Source organism: Aethina tumida, chromosome 1 (genome assembly GCF_024364675.1).
Source record: "Aethina tumida isolate Nest 87 chromosome 1, icAetTumi1.1, whole genome shotgun sequence".
NCBI lineage: Eukaryota > Metazoa > Arthropoda > Insecta > Coleoptera > Nitidulidae > Aethina > Aethina tumida.
Window position 1 is genome coordinate 13584404 of NC_065435.1, and position 18982 is coordinate 13603385.

The following is an 18982-nucleotide window of genomic DNA, read 5'->3' on the forward strand; positions in this document are numbered from 1 at the left end:
CAGAAATGTAAAAAAAAGTTTTTATAAATTTGCTGAAAACTAATCAAATTGGAACACGTGTGAATATTTCAGGGAATTTGTGCGGCTGCTTTACTGAAATTTGTCAACACCGACGTTGCCAACTTTCCTGAAATCTGTACAAAGATTCCTAAATTTGTAAACATCCTGCCTTTGATTGAACTAATTTATTACCCAGCTACAGTGACTGAAAATGATTCATTTACTCGCATAAACACATCGTTAATACAAACATTGTTTTGCAGAATTATTTGGCTGAAACCACGTAAAAGCTTCCGAAGATTTTGTATATACAGTGTGACACATTTGTACTTCTTTACGCACACAACCATGTAATCTTTGAAACTGAAGAATCGGTAATGTTTGGGAACTTTTGTGTCAGTATTTGGAATTATCTGATTGGCTAGAGGCACGCCTCAGCTGCCCTACCTTTGATATAATAGCGCATGCGCAAATGAAACTAAGTAGGATATTGTTAGGATCATAAACTCAAAGCGCATGCGCAGATGAAACCAAACAGGATATTGTTAAGACAATAAACTCATGTTTTTTAAATAAAACACGTTTTCCTCTTGGCATACATTTATTATCACATTCTTATGTATATTATTTACAATATCAACAATCATATTCAGATATTCCGCAAATTAAAAAGAAAAAACCGCGATCGAATCAACAATTTAGCACAGCCAAAATAGGCACTTTTTTTGAGTATAAAGCGGAAACAATAAAGAGAGCTTTTTGAGAAAAATATTTTCCAATAATTTGGTATATTACTTGTTTCAATTGGACTATTACATTTAGTAAACAATGAATTTACGCACCCGAAATTCATTGTTCACTATTTTAATTCAAGTATTTACTAGTAAGAGATTCCGATTATACAAAGTATGAGATGTACTCGTGGGGCATTACGCCCCTTCGTGGATAAAACGTGTGATTCACCGAGTAATTCAATAAATTAGTTATGTTCGACGTATAAATGTCCGCAAATCTGAACAACCTCCTTGAAAAGTACGTGGGGTTGTGGTAAGTGCGGAAGACACTTCCGAATTGTTGATTGAACACATATTTGATGTCATTCCTGAAACAAACGCATTTAAGTAACTAAGTAAAACAACTAACAGATACAATTGTACCTCAGTTTGTCCCTTTCATTCATCCACTTCATTAAAATCTTCTGTTCCTCTGGGTCCTCACAGTCTTGGTGGTCCTCTATCAGCTGCGTTAACATTTGCAGCCAGTTCGCGTTCTTCTTGAAATTTACGTTATTCAGCGTTGCTATTTCGTGCTAAAATAAACATTATTTAAAAGTTGATTCGTCATAAAATGTCCAAAAGTTACTGTTAATTCAGTTATGATGGCACCAGTTCTCCAACCATGCTCCAGTGTTACGTCAGCCAGATCACTGTAAGGGTGATCACCGAAATACAGCACCTGGTGGCCTCGCCAGCCTGTCAGCTCTTGCAATTGTTTGACAGTTCCCTCAAAAATTAAATACAAAATACTAAAAAATAAAATAAGTGATACAATAATGGTTTATATACGAACAGGGGGATCCCTAAGTGTGCGTTCTGTTAAAATCAATGTTTTCCAATGAAGTGAACGGAAATTTTAGGGGAAATTGCGGAGGGATTCTGAAAGGGGAGTCGCCATAGATAACATTGTAAGGGTGTTTACTCAATACCTTCACAAATGATTCTATTTAAGGGCACTGTGTGAAACTTTTTTGATTACTAGAATTATGAAGGCAGAAATTGATTTCATTATTCAGCTAAAATTTCCTATTTGCGTAAATATTTTTAATTAATTATTGATGATTTAAGGATAGAATGTGTTTGTTACTTACTTCATAATATATTACACCTTTTTCAAGCTTGGTAACTTTGTCCCAAATATGGGTGCCACTTTGTTCATCAAAGACCCTAATAGGTCTAGAGACATCAGTGAAAAATCTGGGCTTTCGGGCCTGTACAATGAGCACATCAAAGTAGTTCTTCCAGTCGTGCCCCACCAACATTTCCATTCCCTTATTGCTAAAAAACAACAATTATTCCTGTTATTATTTCACTAACTTTCACGTTTACTTACACAAACTTATACGGACTGTTTGTAACAAGAAACAATTTTTTTCCAGCATTAAGCAGCCTATCAAAAAACGGCCTTAGTTGATCGTTATTCTCAATATACTCAGAAACGTTTTGTGAGACTTCTTTGTGCATTACGGGGTGCGACAATTTGACCGAATTCTAAAAACGCACTTTTGAAACACCATTCAAGGGTTGGATACTGGTCCGCATTACCTTGACATCTCTGAACAATATTTCCGGATGGTAATCAATGTGATTACGTTCGAAATAATCAGTCACATTGCATAACAAACACATTTCTGGGACAGAAAACAAGTCTGCCAATTGCACCATTTTCGAGTGACTCGTGTTCTGCAATGTTAACTATAAAAAGTAGGAACCAAAAATGAAATTAACAAAGTGGAAAATAAAAATCAGAGAAAAGATTTGCACACAAGTTCACACTGTTAGTAAGAATTGAGAATAACATAATAAAGTAAGCCAAGATAAAATGGGGTGTAGTTCCTTCTCATGCAGGTGCACAGATATAAAAACAAATCAAAACATGCTTCTGACATAATCGTTTTAAATACACAAATTATGTTACTTTTGTCCCTCCCATGTTAGTCATTTGCTCTTAAGTTAATCAAAATTCCTTTACCGATGCATTCTTTGTGTGCCCTTCAACATATGCAATAGGTATGATTCTGTTTTTGTAAAGTTTTAAAACTTCGTCATTTGATAAGGGCGTTAGCCCCCTGTAAACGGAACCAAACTGTATTTGTAGGAATGAATCTAGTTTCAGTAGGACTCCTTTTTCAATGTCATAGTGCAAACCTCTGACAGCAAAGCCTGGCTTGTATTCCAGCTTGCCTATTTCCTCCGGATACTGGATAAAAACAACAAGGTAAGTTACGTTTAGTTACAGTACATTAACTCTTACTTTAAACTGTTCGATTAGGGTTTGTCTACCTAAGTTATAAAGTAGATGTTCCATGGACGGTTTGTAGCAGGCCAAGGTGTAATCATAATCAAATCCGTAGACATTCACTTCCTTTAAATCTAACTCGTTACAGGCGAAAACCGCCTGTGGATTCACATCCTGTGGTAACTTTTTAGCTGTAAATCAAACCACGTGAATATACATTTTTGGGTTAGATTAAATTACCTTTTATATAAATACTCACAGTGGCATTTGTGTTTTACAGCTTTGTATGCTTCGTCCAGTCGTTTTTGTGAATGAAACCTTAGTTGACATTTCGTTAGCGAGCATTTTTGTTTATCGAATAAGCTTTTCAATTTAAAAATTGATTTGTAGTTAGTGAATTTCTTGCTTAGCAACATAGCGGTTATTCGAGCGACTATTGGTCATTTAGCGGCAGCATGTGCAACGTTGTTGTCAAACTTCACATAATGTCCCGTCGTCAAGGAATTTTTTTATATGGAAAAATTCAGAATTTGTTTTTTAATGGAAAAGTTTAAATGGCATAGTGAAGTCTTAGTTTTATCATTAATTATTAGATTATAAAAAAGTGTTTACAGAAATATACTAAGAAAATAGTATAGACAGTATAAAATTTTGTCCATGGGAATATTTTATAATATAACATATTTTCAAAACTTGTTTTAAGGAATGTGACAATTTATTTACTGGCAACATTTACAAGATATTACATAAACTTTTAATTTAATAATAAAAAATTATCTGTGTCTTAAATTAGTGATGATAATTCTTGTATCAATCTAATTTGTTTAATTCTAGAAATTAATAAATATTTTTTAATTTATTCCGCAGTTTATTAAACACACTTGTATAATCAAAATATAACAATAATAATTGTATGGCAACAGCTTATATATTTAAAAAAAAGTGTCTTGTACTGTTGTTAATATTTTTCAATATATACGTGTTAAAAAGTATATCTATATACTCTTTAACATACTTTTTATAACGTAGGCAGTAACTACGCAACAAACGACATGTTAATTTCCAAAAACGACAAATAAGTGATCGTTATAATTGTAATTACTAATAAACCGTTTAATCCGCGTTTAGACCTAATTTTAGTATTGTGGGACATTCACAAGTTTAGATAATACTGCATTAAACTTTCTATTTAATTTACATTAACAATTTTTGTAACGTAATACTGAAATTGTAAATAATAAAAGATTTTTCGTACGTGTATCATGACAACAATGTTTTTTAAATAGGAAATGCAAGCTTATTATAAATTATCAGCGGTATTAAGTAGTGAACCCCTGTTAAATATTTATATTTATTTAGCCTTACATAACATTTTACGTTGAATACAATATTTAACAAAATAGTAATACATTTATAGAATTATGACTTACATTTTTTAATTTTAAATACAATAGTGGCCATAATTATAGCAACTTACTAAAATATATTATATATTATAAATATATAATATATAAATGTTAAAAATATGAGCTGTATGGTATTATTGAATTGGATGCCAGTATTTCTATTGTTTAATGTTTTTTCTGTTACTGTTGTGTCTGCTATACAACTGATCATTCTAATTTTAGTCTTTAAAAAATTGCTCACTTTTTTATTTTTCAGTGGACAAAATTATCATTATCTTTCATTGCTCTCAGTGAATTTAAATCCATTATTTACTTGCTTATTATAATTATTTAATCATTGGCCGAAGTGAATCTGTAAGAAAAATTACAAAAAAATAATAGTATATTAATATTATTTTAATAGTTTATATTAAATAAAAGAGTTATAGCTTAAATATTAACAGTCTAAAAAGTTCCTATAATAATGTCCACCATTGTATAAATTGATATTTATTATTTTAATAAAATTATATATTATATAATTATTAATTATATTATTACTACAATATTTTCTTTTACAGCAATATTTGAATGTTTTCAGGAAATTAATTTAGGAAATTTTTAATATTTCCACTCAGTTGCTTTCGAAAAATACTGGAACATTGAATACTTTAAACGCAATACTTAATTAAATTAAGAGGAAAATGGGCAGGTTGTTTATGAAATTTTATCCATTAATTAAAATAAACCTGGAGGAAATGGGACTTTTTTGGATCACATTCACTGGACCACAGAACAGTGGGGACGAATGGTTTTTAGTGACAACTCTAAATTTAAGTTATAAAAAAATAATAGTAAATTAATATTATTTTGATAGTTTATATTAAATAAAAGAGTTATAGCTTAAATAACAGTTTAAAAAGTTCCTGTAATAATGACCACCATTGTATAAGTTGATATTTATTATTTTAATTAAATTGCTCACAATTTAATAGCACTGTACAAGCTTCAAGTAATTTTGATTTCACATTATTACTACAATATGTTCTTTTACAGCAATATTTGAATGTTTTCAAGAAAATAATCTACGAAATCATTTTTAATCTTTTCACTAGTTGCTTTGGAAAAAGACTGGGACATTGATTATTTTAAATGCAATAATTAATTAAATTAACAGGAAAATAGGCAGGTTGTTTATGAAATTTTGACTATGAATATATTTTAGGAAACAATTCAATCTTATCGACAACTGAAATTAAAATAAACTTGGAGGAAATGGGACATTTTTGAATCACATACACTGGACTATAGAACAGTGGGGACGAATGGTTTTTAGTGACAAGTCTAGATTTAAGTTACAGAAAAATAATAGTAAATTAATTTTATTTTAATAGTCTATATTAAATAAAAGAGTTACAGCTTAAATATTAACAGTCGAAAAAGTTCTTATAATGACCACCATTATATAAATTAATATTTATTATTTTAATAAAATTACTCAAAATTTAATAGCACTGAACAGGTTTCAAGTAATTTTGATTTCACATTATTATTACAATATGTTCTTTTACAGCAATATTTGAATGTTTTCAGGAAATTAATATAGGAAATCATTTTTAATATTTCCACTCAGTTGCTTTCGAAAAATATTAGAACATTGATTATTTTAAATGCAATAATTAATTAAATTAACAGGAAAATAGGCAGGTTGTTTATGAAATTTTGACTATGAATATATTTTAGGAAACAATTCAATCTTATCGACAACTGAAATTAAAATAAACTTGGAGGAAATGGGACATTTTTGAATCACATACACTGGACTATAGAACAGTGGGGACGAATGGTTTTTAGTGACAAGTCTAGATTTAAGTTACAGAAAAATAATAGTAAATTAATATTATTTTAATAGTCTATATTAAATAAAAGAGTTACAGCTTAAATATTAACAGTCTAAAAAGTTCCTATAATAATGACCACCACTGTATAAATTAATATTTATTATTTTAATAAAATTACTCACAATTAAATAGTACTGTACAGGCTTAAGGTAATTTTTGATTTCACATTATTACTACAATTTGTTCTTGTACAGCAATATTTGAATGTTTTCAGGATATTAATATAGGAAATCATTTTTAATATTTCTACTCAGTTGCTTTCGAAAAATATTGGAACATTGATTATTTTAAATGCAATAATTAATTAAATTAACAGGAAAATAGGCAGGTTGTTTATAAAATTTTGACTATGAGTATATTTTATGAAAACAATTCAATTTTATCGTCAACTGAAATTAAAATAAAAATGGGAAATGGGACATTTTTGGATCACATTTATTGGACCACAGAACAGTGGGGACGAATGGTTTTTAGTGACGAATAGTGATGTCTAAATTTAAGTTACAGAAAAATAATAGTAAATTAATATTATTTTAATAGTCTATATTAAATAAAATAGTTACAACTTAAATATTAACAGTTTAAAAGTAAGGACTACCATTGTATAAATTGATATTTATTATTTTAATAAAATTACTCACAATTTAATAATACTGTACAGGCTTCAAGTAATTTTGATTTCACGTTATTACTAATTAATACAGAAAATCATTTTTAATCTTTTCACTAGTTGCTTTCGAAAAAGACTGGGACATCAAATATTTTAAACGCAATTAATAGAAAAATAGGCAGATTGTTTATGAAATTTTGACCATGAGTATATTTTATGATTTATTTTTAAAACTTTGTTTTAAGGAATCTGACAATTTGATTACGAATGTCCATGGCTTATAAATAAATTTATTTATTTTAAAACTGTTATCTGCCAGCAACAATTAAAAGATAAGTAGATTAAATGTTAACAGTTAAAATGACAAACAATTAAAACATTAAATTTTAAACAGGTAAGTAACACTTTCAATTTTGTCAGCAAATGATTCCCAATAATATACTAATATAATTAGTAATATATATATATTTTTACTGATTAAAGTTTATTAATTTTATTTGTTGTAACAGTGCTACTCACAGTTTAATTGTATCGAACAGGCTTCAAGTAATTTTGATTTCACATGATTGTTACAATACGTTCTCGTACAACAATGTTTGAATGTTTTCAGTAAATTAAAGCATGAAATCATTTTCAGAGGTTGGTTACGAAAAAGACTGAGACGTTCCCGATTGTTTCAGACCCAAGGCTATAAATCACTTTGTCTGAGCGGCGAAGAATTAAGTAATTTTAATTTCGTTGTGGGTATACAAAAAGACATCTTGTCACAACAATTTATTTTTAGATTGATATAACTACATTACAGCTGTTATATAGCAGACAATAAAGGGTATTCTCTTTAAATACGTGTATTGAAAATGTTAAAACACAATCTTAAAAACGGTGTACACATGTCACTGTTTAGAGAAGAAAATTAATAAGTAAACTAAGCTATAATTTAGTTTTCAGAAAGTTAAAAGTGGTGTAGACACATGACTGGGTGAGTCATAAATTGGCACATTGTTGGAGAATCCGCAGTTCAAAAAATTTTGTAGACAGGTTTTATTGTTTTTATAAATATCTTGACACATTGTTATACCACACCAGTAATAAATATAAGGAGACATGTTAAATGAGCCAACGTGATGAGTTTTAAGCTCGGTTAAAAATTTTAATTTAAATACATATTTTTTATTTTATTGGTGTCTTATTACTTTCCTTCTTCCTTGTTCCACATTGAAGTACTTTAAGAAGTGCTCAAAAATAAAAAGCTGATTGTTTTTAAGTAATCTTTTTAATTTTTATTACCAATAATTAAAAAAAAACAATTTGAGTACTAGAAAATATATTATTGGTGTCTTATTACTTTCCTTATTCCTTGTTCCACGTTGAAGTACATTAAGAAGTACTCAAAAATAAAAATCTGATTGGTCAATGAATCTTTTTAATTTTTATTACCATTAATTAAAAAAAAACTCAAATTGTTTTTTAGTAGAAAAATATTTAATTTTAGTATACAGTAGTAGACATAATCATAGTAATTTTTTATATAATACTCTTTTATAGCTCTTTGAATTGAAATTGATTATTTACAAACTGTCCTTAACTTTTTATAAATATTTAATCATTAGTCGAAGTTTAATTTAAATGTAAGAAAAATTATAATTTAGCTTTACCAAGACAGAGAGAAACAAGAAGAGATGGTTAAGAATTTAAGGCTAAATTAAGTAATTGCTTCCCATATTATTAAAAAAATTAGAGAAATTGGCCAAGTGATGTCAAAAACAATCCAATCTTATCGTCAACTGAAAGCCAACCTGGAAGAAATGGGCTGAAATTATTTCAGCAGGACTCTAAGAAGATGGTTAGTGGATAAATTTATAAAAAGATGATGGTTCTGTCACACTCACAGAGAAATGACAAATAAACAAGAAATAATTTAAAAAGAATAATTCTATTCAGTAATTTGTTTGAGATTTTATCAAAATATAAAATTTAAAACATCTTAGTTCAGTATATAAGTTAAATTTCCTGAAGTTTATAGAAGTTAGATAAAAAATATCTATATAAAAATGACAATAGGACATACAGTGAGGTCGTAAAATGTCTCCCCTCCCATCTGATAACTATTATAAGCACAACCAACAACTCAGGAGTAAACAAGATACTAAAACTGTCTTCTGTTGTGTAAATATTGCCTTGTAACACCGATTTTCTGTAAGAATATCGAATTTCTTAGTAATAAACACTGAACAGTTTTTTTTTGGAAGTTTAACCCATTAAATTAATTGCCCATAATTCAGGAACTACACATCCGATTTTAGCATTTCATATCAAGTATCATAAACAGTATCCTCTCTATTAAAATATAGTTGATAATCTCATATGGTATAGATAATAAAATTTATACACAATTCCTTAGTTTGCTTTATTTAAATAAAGAAAATTAAAACTACTTATAATTTATAATATGTATAGTTTATCTAACCTGCATCATTTATTACTCCCTATATAGATTTATTTTCAGTAATGAGGACTTTGAATTTGAAAACTATATTATTAATCTCCAACTTAGTCTTGCAGTTTCAGTAAGCCTCCCATAGATGTCTCTAATGTATTTAACAGCAGCAAATTCAAGCTTTAAATGACTCTCTAGTAAGACCTTACAACAATTAAAGCCAAAATTACTTAATAATTTATACAAGATGCTTCTCAAGGAAGGTGGAAAATATTAATAAGGCAACAACGAGAATGGATTTGAATTTAAATTGCTATTTTATGTAATAAGATGAAGTTGATGCATCATACCAAACAAATATACATATTTTATTATTGTCATTGTTTATTTTTTAATAATAGATAATTCTATAAATAATAATTTGTAACAGAAAACTTTTTTCCGTTATAAATTATGGTAACAGAAGAAATTATTATTGTCAATTGTCTTTTATATTAATTTTGTAGTGCTTTTGATATATTAGAAGTGTTATCTTTGAATTAGAGTAAATTTGTATCAATTTAATTAAGAAAGTATACCAAATAAAACACTCAGTGGATGATTTTCTAATTTAAAACATCACGTATATCAAATTTATTAAGACTTTTAGAAAATACATAAAATTTGTTTCAAGAAAATATAAATTAAAAAAAATATATATATATATGTAATAATAATAATAATAATATATAACTTTTATGCTTAAAATAATCAATAATTGTATAACATATTAAAATATTGTCACTTTCTTAAATATTATAAAAACATAAAATCAAGACTTAATTTTGTTCACATACAGTTAAAATTAAGAAAAATATATTATTAATTACATTTTATAATAGATTTTAAATTGATTTTTTTGTCAAAAATTCGAAGGGTTTATTGAATATTACATTATTGATTTCCAACCTGCTATTACAGTTTCAGTAAGTCTCCCATAGATGTCACTAACGTATTTAACAGCAGGATTGTAAGCTAAGCAAGTTCTTAATAAGATTTTACAACAGTTGCAGCAAAAGATATTTAATTATTTAACAGGATGTTTTTGAAGTAAATTAGAAAATATTAATAAGAGAAAAACGAGGTTGAATTTAAAATGCTATTTAATTAAATGACCAAAATGTGCATATAATTATTATTTTAAAAAGTTTTTTATTTCTGCATTATTATTATGAAGTCACAGTTTTTTCTGGAGAAAGTAATTTAATTTAATTCTCAAATTGTGTCATCTATAACATATCAGTTGTTATTATTTTTCTGTGGTATTTCCAGCTTTGATAATTATTGTGATACACAGTAGTTGAGAATATTTGGGTGGTAATGCATCACCAATTTATAACATTAGGACAGCCAATTTTGTATGTTAAACTACTAAATTTGAAGTATTTTTATATCAGCTTTGAAAGGATATTAAATTAAACCGATATTTTCCTGATGCAAGGGATTTTTAGCCACTAGAAAATATTAAATTCCATTTTAGGAAAAACATTCTATTATCTATTTTGAAGCGCATTTTTGATTGTAATTTCATACTTGCATGATATAAAGCTGAATAACTAAAAAAATAAATAAGTTTTTGACATTTCATGTCTGTCAGTAAAAAAAAGTAACAGAGTCGTGGCCTGTTACATAACGACCACTGAAAGGTTTTTTCAATAACGTCATGCCTCCAAATTTTGACGTTGTGAAAGTGTTTAAAAATCAGAAAAGGGATGAAGTATTACTCACCTATGTTAACCTAGGTAGAAAATTTGCACGACCTGAATATTAAGCATTGGGTCAGATTGTCATTCATATTGTGCACCGTAAAAGTGAAATTTGATATTAATAAAATATGGTGTACAAAATGTTTTGAAGCCGTGATTAGAATTATTAATCGGCTATAAATTATCGACAATAATTTCACTCATTTTTGCGATGCACTTTAAACGATAGATTTTGCCACTTTCCCCTTTATCATTTTTGACACTGTGACACATAATTTGCGCCACAGTATGCAAATGAACCTCCATACGGAATATATTATGCACTTGATTGCATGTAATACATTACGCTATTTGTGGGTTAATCAAAGGAAACGAGTGGTTTTTCGTTGACGTTTCCCCATTAAAACGGATAATTCTCGCGTAGCAAAAATATTGAGCCGCAAAACGACGACGCCGTAAGTCATTTATATAAAAGCGTTCTCAAGAATTCTGTTCGGGAACGTGTTTACAAATTTTATAAAGACAAAACTCCTGCCGAAGAATTTTATACGTTTCGCCATTTTATCGAGGAGAAATATTTCGAAGTCAACAATCTAGAGTATTTTACAACGATTTGGGAGCCATTTGTCTGCAAATTCAATTCTCCGCTTCAATCGCGGGGCCCAGAAAAAATCGCATTACGACAACTTCATGAAGTTACGTATATACGTATACGTAAAAATGTCGTTGGACAATTTGAGTTAATAAGTGTTCGAGTGTAATTGCATTTTTGCCTCCTGAAGGTTTCTAAAGCTTCATTTTTGACGATAAAGTAAATACAAATTTGCAATTACTTTTTTATTTTAACACTGATTAGGACCAATTCCTTTTATTTTTTTTTATTTACTCTTATTCAAAAAATAATCACCATTATAAACAACAATTTTGTGTTCTACAAGCAAATTCATGCTTTAAGAAATGTGGGTTATACAGTAGTGGTCATTATTATAGCAACTTTTTAAAATAAATAATAAATTTTTTATCCATAACTCATTTATTTAATGTGAACTGTTAATATAATATTAATTTACTATTGTTGTTTTATACTGTGTTATAAAAACTACTATATTCTGTTTCTACAGAATGTTACATATATTTTTCTGAATTGAGCTGGACATAAATATAGGAACTATGATTTTTAAAGGGATTTTTAGTGATTAAATCTGTGTTATTTAATTTAACATTATCACTTTGTATATTATCCTTTTTGTTTTATAATTTTGTCCTATCTCTGTGGCTTAGACTCGACCATTTTCCCAATATACTACAAGTTTATATTCCTTCAAGCTTCTTGAATTGTTGTGATGAGTTCTTTTAAATTTTGATGTCGAATTTGGTTATTTTTAAACTGATTAGGACCAATTCCTTTTATTTTTTTTATTTACTCTTATTCAAAAAATAATCACCATTATAAACAACAATTTTGTGTTCTACAAGCAAATTCTTGCTTTAAGAAATGTGGGTTATACAGTAGTGGTCATTATTATAGCAACTTTTTAAAATAAATAATAAATTTTTTATCCATAACTCATTTATTTAATGTGAACTGTTAATATAATATTAATTTACTATTGTTGTTTTATACTGTGTTATAAAAACTACTATATTCTGTTTCTACAGAATGTTACATATATTTTTCTGAATTGAGCTGGACATAAATATAGGAACTATGATTTTTAAAGAGATTTTTAGTGATTAAATCTGTGTTATTTAATTTAACATTATCATTTATATATATTATTCTTTTTGTTTTATAATTTTGTCCAATATCTGTGGAATAGACTCGACGATTTTCCCAATATACTCCAAGTTTATATTCCTTCAAGCTTTTTGAATTGTTGTGATGAGTTCATTTAAATTTTAATGTCTAATTTACGTCATGACTCAAGTTTTCTATAGGGTTAATGTCTGGTGATTGAGACAGGCAAGACAAAACATCGATGCTTTGGTTTTTAAACCAATCAATCTGTCACAATTTTGGATTTGTGTTTGGGACAGTTTTTATGTTGAAACACATTTATTGAAAGCATCATTTCTTCAATATATGAAAGCAAATTGTTGTTTAATATATCCCTGTACAAAAATCAGTCTAAGAGAACCTACGTCAGAAGAATTGAAACATTCCCATAGCATAATTGAACAACTACTATGTTTCACTGAACCATAATTTTTTTTATAAATTAAATTCCTAACCAAGTCAAAATTGGACCTCCACATTTTTAGTAAAAATCAGAGTTTTTCTTGTAGGTCTGAACTCCTATCCAGTAACCACCTTCTTACAGTCCTTGAACTAATTTCAGCAAGTCCCATTCCTCCAAGTTGCCTTTAATTTCAGTTGACGATAAGACTGGATTGTTTTTAGACATCGAATTACCCAGTTACCCATTTTCTTTCAAGTTTTTCGAACACAGACCAATTTTTTCGTAGCTACCATTTGTCCAGTTTTTCTAAATTTTTAAATAATACAGGAAACCATCTCTTCTTGTTTCTCTCAGTTTTGGTAAAGCTGAATTATAATTTTTCTTACAGTTTCACTTAGACCAATGATTAAATAAATATAATAAGCAAATTACTGTTAATAAATAAATTCACAGAGAGCAATGAAAGATCATAAAGTAAAAAGTTAATATAATTTTGTTTATTGAAATATAAGAAAGGCTACTTTTCAAAGAATAAAATTAGGTTGACCAGTAGCCACAACAATAATTCAAGTAATGTTGCTCATATTGTTAACCATGTTAAAATATAAAATAAAAATTTATTCTAACAAATTATGAGAATTATACCACCAATAGCTTAAGTAAAAATAGATTTAAATATAATAATATATAAATTAATGTTTGAAGCTGTTCTATTAAAATTTAGATAAATGATGGCTTCATAAATATAGTATCTAACTAAAATGTAAATAATATTCATAATAAAATAAAAAATAAATTTTTAATAAATATTAGATAAATTATATCCAAAATATAAGTAAATGGTTTAAATTATTATACTATTATTATTGTTTGCGTGTAAGACTCTTTTCTACACCAGATTAACTATAATTTGATCAAAAATTAACATCCAGTTTTTTATTATGTATACAGTTTTCCCTCTATTATCGGTTAAACGTTCCCAAGAGGCCCTTACTGCTAAAATATTACGTTTTATCATGGACTTCATTAAAAAATTTCTTAATGTAACATAAAATTGTCGTTAAATTTGGTATGCAACCCCTGATGGTGCACAGCTTAAATATTTAATCACATTTAATAAAACAGTATAAGTATTCTTTGTTTTCCCTCTATCCTTTGGTTATAATATTTTTGTATTGTAATTTTTAGTCTTTCAAATAATATAACATTAATCTAATCTTGCTCTAGTGTGCTATAATGTTTGTTTAACCACATCCAATGAAACATACAAAAAAATAATGTTAATATATTTAGTTTTTAAGCTATATAAATTCTGAGACAGCTAAGAAGAAATTCAGTAGACACACAACCATAAATCTTATTTGATCACTTTGAACTATTTGTATCTAAGTTATCTGATGACGATAAGCAATTGGAACAAGCTGCAATCTTGCCCAAGTATATAATGAGGAGTTTAATGAAAATTTACCTGTGCACCTGTTTTCTCTCAAAGAAGCATTAACTAATGCCATCAGACAGTGTTGTGTCAATGAACTTTTGAAAATGTCCATTTGTGATAATTATCTAGTATCAGCTTACTGCTCTAAGTTGATACAAAAATTATAGAAGGGACTACCTTCACCATTAACCTCTTCCTCCTCTCTGCTTTTACCCATGCAAGATGTAGGAAAGTATACTTTGGAAGCCAATAAAGTTTAGGTGTAATCATAAATTTTCTTCATAGTTTGTACAGTTTAATAAATTTTATTTATCTGCAGTACTGCCTCAGGGTATTTACTCATTAGGCTGCGTTGGTAGTATCCAAACCCATTTGTTTTTACTAAGTAGTGGCCAAGACAAATACGTATACATAGTAGTGTAATAGAATTTTATAAGCACACACAATGTTGTTTGCATAGAATTGCATAATTAAATCATCAAGTTTTAGTACATGAAACACAATAGAAGAAGCAATGTTTTTACTCGTCACTAGTATTTATGCTCTGCTTAACGCTTATAAACGCTTCAAATAACCACATAAATTCACGAGACGTGATCTAAATGTTTCATTGAAAAATCTCTTAATTACAACCATCACGTACCATTCGTATTTTGCCCGGTGTGGTTGATGAAATGTCACAACCGATAGACAAAATGGGTACGATGGAACGTTGGAGATAAAACGGTAGTACAATTATTTTCTTAAATTTTATCCCGACTAAAATTGTAGACGGTAGAAAGTTGATGAAATCTATCTATCAAAAATCGATCTAGTAAGTAATGTCAAGGTCGCGATGGTATGTGGTCGGATGGCTAGTGCATACTATCCGGATACGGACATGTCCCAGATTTCTCCGAGCTCTCAAGTGCTGGTTGTATTAGTTGCTCTCCTGCCGTGACAGTAATACTAGAGAGACCTCTCTTGACTGGTCAACAATTCTCTCCGTCCATTCGCAACATTATACATACAATGCCGGGGCATTTCATACGTTTTAAAACGATCAGATTACATTTTAACGTCACTTTTTTCTGCTTAGGATATAATTACAATCGAAATACCGAGTTTTCCTTTCCTTTTGTTCTTTTCATTGGCTGTTAACTCAAGTCAGACGTTGACGGTCAATAAAAATCTGAATGGGACGTCCGCATTCAAGTATTGGAAACTTTATTATTTACATCATTGTTGCTGTTGAACGGTTACCCAAATTTCTTGAAAAAGTTGGGGCCACCTTCAATGGGGAAATCCTGCTGATTGTGTTTACATTGTTCGAGGACTTTGTTCTAAATCCTACCCAAACATATGTTTTTTTTTTTAGAAAACACTAATTAGCTCATATTGTATTCCGACAGATGGCCAATGCGGTACGACTTTTGAGGCAAACTTACCTAGTTTAATATTAATACTGCAAAGTCTCCAATTCGCCTTGTAAATACATAAATTTAATCAATTAGTGGACAAATAAAAGCTAGATTTTTCGACTTGAAACGCACTTAAACAACCATAAAGATTTAATTATTTTTACTCGGTTTATTGCAAGCATTATCAACGTTCATAACCGTTGTGTTTGAAGTGAACGCTCTATTTATATTGGTAATTAATAATTTATTGATCATAACCGCATCAAATTAAAAATGACACAGTAGCCGACACATTTTTCAAACGGCATCGGCGATTTGTGACATTTTCATCAGTGTTTTGTTAACAACTAGACGATCAGGTACCACAATCGCAGTCACAAAATAAACCAGTACTACGTGCACACGAGTACTTGAAAAAAGTATGCTTTCTTAATTTTCCAGAACCATTAATATTAATTGAATTTTTACTATAACACATAAAAAAAAGTTGCTGTGAACGTTTTGATAGTGCGTGATATGAATATGAATCGGCCGGTACTTCATAATAATAGCGTCTCTCTTAATTAATGCCTAATTATTAATTGGAGCAGCAAATAGTAGTGGTAACATAATTGTATCTGAAACAAAACACAGATATTTCTTAAAAATGCATAAAAAGTAGGTAACCAAGATCTGAAGTACTTTCGGCCAGCCAAACTGTGGTATTGTTTCATTTGAAAAAAAAAAGGCAAATTAGAAACTGCTATTAATTACTGTTTGGGAACTTTTATTCCATTGTTTTAATTAATACCAAATAAACAATTTTCTGAATTATATGTTACCTGTGAAAGTACGGTACTGTGCTTTTTAACTGGCACATTGCCCAAATTCGTCTAAGATTTGCCGTTGATTGTGGTGCGTTTAATAGATTTACAACTCGTTCAACAAAATAATAGATTATGCGGTAAGGTGTTAACTACTTATTAGAAAATAACCACAGTCATCTGCAACGTCCATTAATCTATTTTCTTACTGCGGTTTGCGCCATTCTTCATATTTACTCACCTGATTATGGGGAATTGTGACCATTCTAATATTCCATGCAAATTATTTATTATACATTTCAATTTGCTTCACTCACTTATTTGGAATAAAAATTAAAAGCTAGTCAAAAACTATTATTTACACCTGATTACGTACGTCTTTTCTTTTCTTTTTTAAGGCGTTCACAAATCCATTTAGTCATTAACACGAGTCAGTAAGTGCCTGCCTAACATATAATTATTGTTGTTATTAAATAATACTGTAACAGAATACTTTAACGATTAATTTAGACGAAATCAACTTTCAAATTTGAAAAACGTTTTAGTTTTAGTGACACATATTTGAAGCAGGCAGACACTAAATTCTTATTAAAATTATAGACGCCTTTTTTTTAAAGTGGCAATTAACTATATAAAGCGGATATCACTTAACGAAATGTATGTTCGCTGACTGACCAATTTAGTATTAAGAAGATATCTACTGTTCTCCTAACCTACAATAACATAACAGATGTGTACATAACTAAATATGATTATTATTATTCGCTTTAAGTTTTTAATTGATATTGTTTATTGAACTTTTGTTTTTAATTAATTCTAAAAATATTTTTTATAATTAAATTTATGCATACCAATTTTTAAAATTATTATTTACCATTATTAGATATAAAGTTTATTTTTCATGTACAAGTTAGGGACAATAATATAATATATTAATTTTTTAATTATTTTGAATTAATTTCATTTTTTATAGTACTGAATTTAAATATAAGAATAATCAATAGTAGTCGATTTAACTCATCAATATCAATAGTTGCACATACACAAATAAAAAAACTAAATATAAAAATGTTATTAGCATCCTCTACCTCAAATGTGAAATTTTATACATCTATATATAAGTGAAGATAAAGAAGAAATACAAAGAAAAAAATTAATTGACAATAATAATAAACAATAAATAATAAAATAATAAAATAAATAAATAATAAATAATAAATAATAAATAATAAATAATAAATAATAAATAATAAATAATAAATAATAAATAATAAATAATAAATAATAAATAATAAATAATAAATAATAAATAATAAATAATAAATAATAAATAATAAATAATAAATAATAAATAATAAATAATAAATAATAAATAATAAATAATAAATAATAAATAATAAATAATAAATAATAAATAATAAATAATAAATAATAAATAATAAATAATAAATAATAAATAATAAATAATAAATAATAAATAATAAATAATAAATAATAAATAATAAATAATAAATAATAAATAATAAATAATAAATAATAAATAATAAATAATAAATAATAAATAATAAATAATAAATAATAAATAATAAATAATAAATAATAAATAATAAATAATAAATAATAAATAATAAATAATAAATAATAAATAATAAATAATAAATAATAAATAATAAATAATAAATAATAAATAATAAATAATAAATAATAAATAATAAATAATAAATAATAAATAATAAATAATAAATAATAAATAATAAATAATAAATAATAAATAATAAATAATAAATAATAAATAATAAATAATAAATAATAAATAATAAATAATAAATAATAAATAATAAATAATAAATAATAAATAATAAATAATAAATAATAAATAATAAATAATAAATAATAAATAATAAATAATAAATAATAAATAATAAATAATAAATAATAAATAATAAATAATAAATAATAAATAATAAATAATAAATAATAAATAATAAATAATAAATAATAAATAATAAATAATAAATAATAAATAATAAATAATAAATAATAAATAATAAATAATAAATAATAAATA

General features: G+C 27.1%; 1 protein-coding gene and 1 long non-coding RNA gene across 3 annotated transcripts; one reads left to right on the forward strand and one right to left on the reverse strand.

Annotated features, from left to right (window-relative positions):
* Positions 1 to 582: 582 nt before the first annotated feature.
* LOC109599714 (5'-nucleotidase domain-containing protein 3) lies at positions 583 to 3470 on the reverse strand. Of its 2 annotated transcripts, none has more exons than XM_020015733.2 (9): positions 3275 to 3470; positions 3031 to 3206; positions 2749 to 2976; positions 2322 to 2459; positions 2110 to 2267; positions 1868 to 2054; positions 1363 to 1503; positions 1158 to 1309; positions 583 to 1102 (listed from the first exon to the last, which is right to left on the reverse strand). In XM_020015733.2, exons 1-9 carry the CDS (start codon positions 3429 to 3431, stop codon positions 898 to 900), a joined length of 1542 nt encoding a protein of 513 aa, XP_019871292.2. In that variant the 5' UTR covers positions 3432 to 3470; the 3' UTR covers positions 583 to 897. The 2 variants fall into 2 exon arrangements, with proteins under 2 accessions (XP_019871292.2, XP_049817733.1); XM_049961776.1 differs by having other exon boundaries at positions 2322 to 2471.
* A 3806-nt stretch (positions 3471 to 7276) lies between these two features.
* Positions 7277 to 7997, forward strand: LOC109599726 (uncharacterized). Its single transcript, XR_002191572.2, has 3 exons — positions 7277 to 7305; positions 7592 to 7634; positions 7696 to 7997. It is a non-coding gene; the product is annotated as an uncharacterized LOC109599726 (long non-coding RNA).
* The last annotated feature ends 10985 nt before the right edge of the window (positions 7998 to 18982 follow it).